At 37.8% G+C, this 2941-nt stretch overlaps 1 protein-coding gene across 1 annotated transcript; it reads right to left on the bottom strand.

The window, feature by feature from the left end:
* Window positions 1–552: 552 nt before the first annotated feature.
* On the bottom strand, window positions 553–1509 carry LOC306638916 (olfactory receptor 8K1-like; the record flags this gene model as incomplete). The annotated part of the gene is made up of 1 exon (XM_079102371.1): window positions 553–1509. One exon carries the CDS (start codon window positions 1507–1509, stop codon window positions 553–555), a length of 957 nt encoding a protein of 318 aa, XP_078958497.1.
* Window positions 1510–2941: the final 1432 nt, after the last annotated feature.

The raw sequence follows: 2941 nt of genomic DNA on the forward strand, positions 1-2941 counted from the left end.
AAAAATCTTCAAAGATGTTCAATCCATATTGAGATATAATAAATTGGATGGAAAACCTCATTCTGAATCGACACGCTATATTTTATAGTTAGCCTACATTCTGAAAAAAATTCATGTTGTGTTATCATTACCTACTTAATTAGTTTCTTCCTCTTGTCTAGTTGATGCATTATGTACCCTGAAAACATTATATCTTTAACATCCAGTAACTGGTATAAAACATCCATTACCAATTATTTTTCTGTATTTTCACTCATTAAGACAGTTTTACTTTCACAAGTCTAAATTCAACTGAAAATTTGGTATGATTTTTCTTATTTACAAAGATGGAGATTGCAATATGATCTTGAGCATCATTTGGTACTTATTATCTGACTGAAATATTTATTCTATTGTCTTGCAGAAGAGTGCAGTTTGATGTAAGAATGTTTTATCCAAGAAAGGAGAAAAATTTAAGCTGGTGAATCATTTCTACTTTTTGATGATGTACTTGGTTTGACACAGCATTAAACTAAGACTGTTGGACACAATGTGCAGATGACAATGAAGATATTAAATGGGGGTTTTGAATCTAGTTAAACTTCTTTTTAAAGCATCTTTTACATCTTTATTCCTCAGACTGTAGATCAATGGATTTAGCATGGGGATCACCAGGGTGTAAAATACGGAGGCCATTTTATCAATATTAAAAGCATGGCTGGATTTGGGTTGTAGGTACATGAACAATAATGTCCCATAGAACACCACCACCACTGTCAGATGGGAGCTGCAGGTAGAGAAGGCTTTGTATCTCCCCTCGGTTGAGTTCATTCTGAGAATGGTCACAAGAATAAACATGTAAGATATGAGAACAATCAAGAGGGAGGAGAGCAAATTACAGTCTGAGAAGATCAAAATGATCAGTTCCAGTTCATGTGTGTCAGAACAGAGCATGGAGAGCAGAGGCAGACAGTCACAGTAAAAATACCTGATGAGATTAGAGCCACAGAAGGACAATGTAAACAACTTAGCTGTGAGAAACAGGGACACAAATGTGCTGTAGAGGTAGGGAGCAAGCACCAGCCCCCAACACACTTTCTCTGCCATGAGGACCACATAGAGAAGTGGTCTGCAGATGGCTACACAGCGATCGTAGGCCATTGCTGAGAGGATGAACAGTTCAGTGATGATGAAAATCTCGAAGAATGCCAGCTGGGTGGCACACCCACTGTAGGAAATGGAATTTTTGTGTACCACGAAATTCACCATCATTTTTGGGCCAATGACAGTGGAGTAACCAAGATCAGTGATTGACAAATGTCTAAGGAGAAAGTACATGGGAGTGTGTAGTTTGGAGTCCAAATGGGTCAAGATGACCATGCCCAGATTTCCTAGTACTGTGACCAAGTATATGACCAGAAAGATTCCAAAGAGTGGTGCTTGCAGAACAGGGCTGTCGGTGATCCCCAAGAGAACAAATTCTGTAACCTGCATCACTGCAGTATGATTGCTGTTCTCCATATGGTTCATCATGGAGACCTGTGTAAGGCACAGAAGTCAGTACAAGTTATATTTGAAATTATACCTTCTGTGAGAACTTAGAGCATGCTATATAATATGGAGGGGCATCCTCTTCACCTCTAATACCAAGTTCACAGTTCTGCCATGTTGGTAAAGGATCTTTTAAATGGGCAAGACACGTAGAATTGGTTTTAATGTAGATATTAAGATCTAGTTCTTTTGACTTATTGTAAATGTGTCAAAAGAGTTATTTTACTCTAAGTTTTTTTCATGTAATTTCTAAAACAAGCATCTGTACATAAACTGTGGACTTTACCTTATAGTCAATCCTCATATTGTTCATAGACACAAGAAGAAAAAGAATTTCCAGACCATTGCTAATCAACAAGACAGTTATTAGTAAACCTCTGACCATTAAGCCTGTTCCAGTACATCTCAGCTTGTTTACCAAACATAAAGTCTAATGCCATGAAATGTTCATTTTAGATTTTTGTTAATACCTTTGCATCTGCCACTCCCGTCCTTTTTGACAGGTGAAACACTGCTCTTAATTGTGTCCCAATCATACATCCCTGTGATGAAGGAACAGGACCTGAGCCCACTCTTGTTCATCAGCCAGCGATGGAGAATCATGAGGAGTGTTCCAACAAAGAGAAGAATGCCAAGGAATGTCTAGAGCCAGAGGAACTCATTTTGAGCCCATAGTTTTCTAAACCCTGTGCAGATATTGACTCATAAAACTCTAGAAGTAGATAGTAATAATCTCCCCTTTCAAAGGCAAGGAAATAGAGGTTCAGGAGGGTCAAAATATGTGGCAAAGTTCACTCAGATGATAAGTGGAGGAGTTAGGGTTCCATTAAAATGTTTCTGCCTATGAATATGTTCTCACAAATGCTGTAACATGACATCCACCAGTAGAGGTACTCTGATTATCTAGCAAATAAGAAGTGGAGAGGAGGAACACCAAGAAAAGGATATAGACTGAGGTCTTTACTAAAACATATGACTCAAGCAGGGAGTTAATGTGAAGCTAACATGCTACCAATAATGAACGACATAGAGTTTTGGGGACATTTATGTTGCTTATTAATGTTTTTATGCCAAAAAAGTATATTCCAAAAGGAATAAAAAGGGGCTGAGGTTGTGGTTCAGTGGTAAAGCACTTGCCTAGCATGTGCGAAGCACTGGGTTTGATTCTCAGCACCACATATAAATAAATGAATAAAATCAAGGTTCATCAACATCTAAAAACCAATATTTTTTAAAAAGGAAAAAAATACTTTTGCTCATTAAAGAGTCTTCTGTGATTTTTGGTGATGGCCCAGTTTACGCTATGTTCCCTTAGGAAAGTCAAAGACTACTTACCTTCCTGGAGGTCTGCTTTGTCTTCCTACTGTTTTAATCCTAACAGCTCCTTACAGAGTGGATTTAAACTATCTTT

The sequence above is a fragment of the Sciurus vulgaris genome (genome assembly GCF_902686455.1).
Source record: "Sciurus vulgaris genome assembly, chromosome: 11".
Lineage (NCBI taxonomy): Eukaryota > Metazoa > Chordata > Mammalia > Rodentia > Sciuridae > Sciurus > Sciurus vulgaris.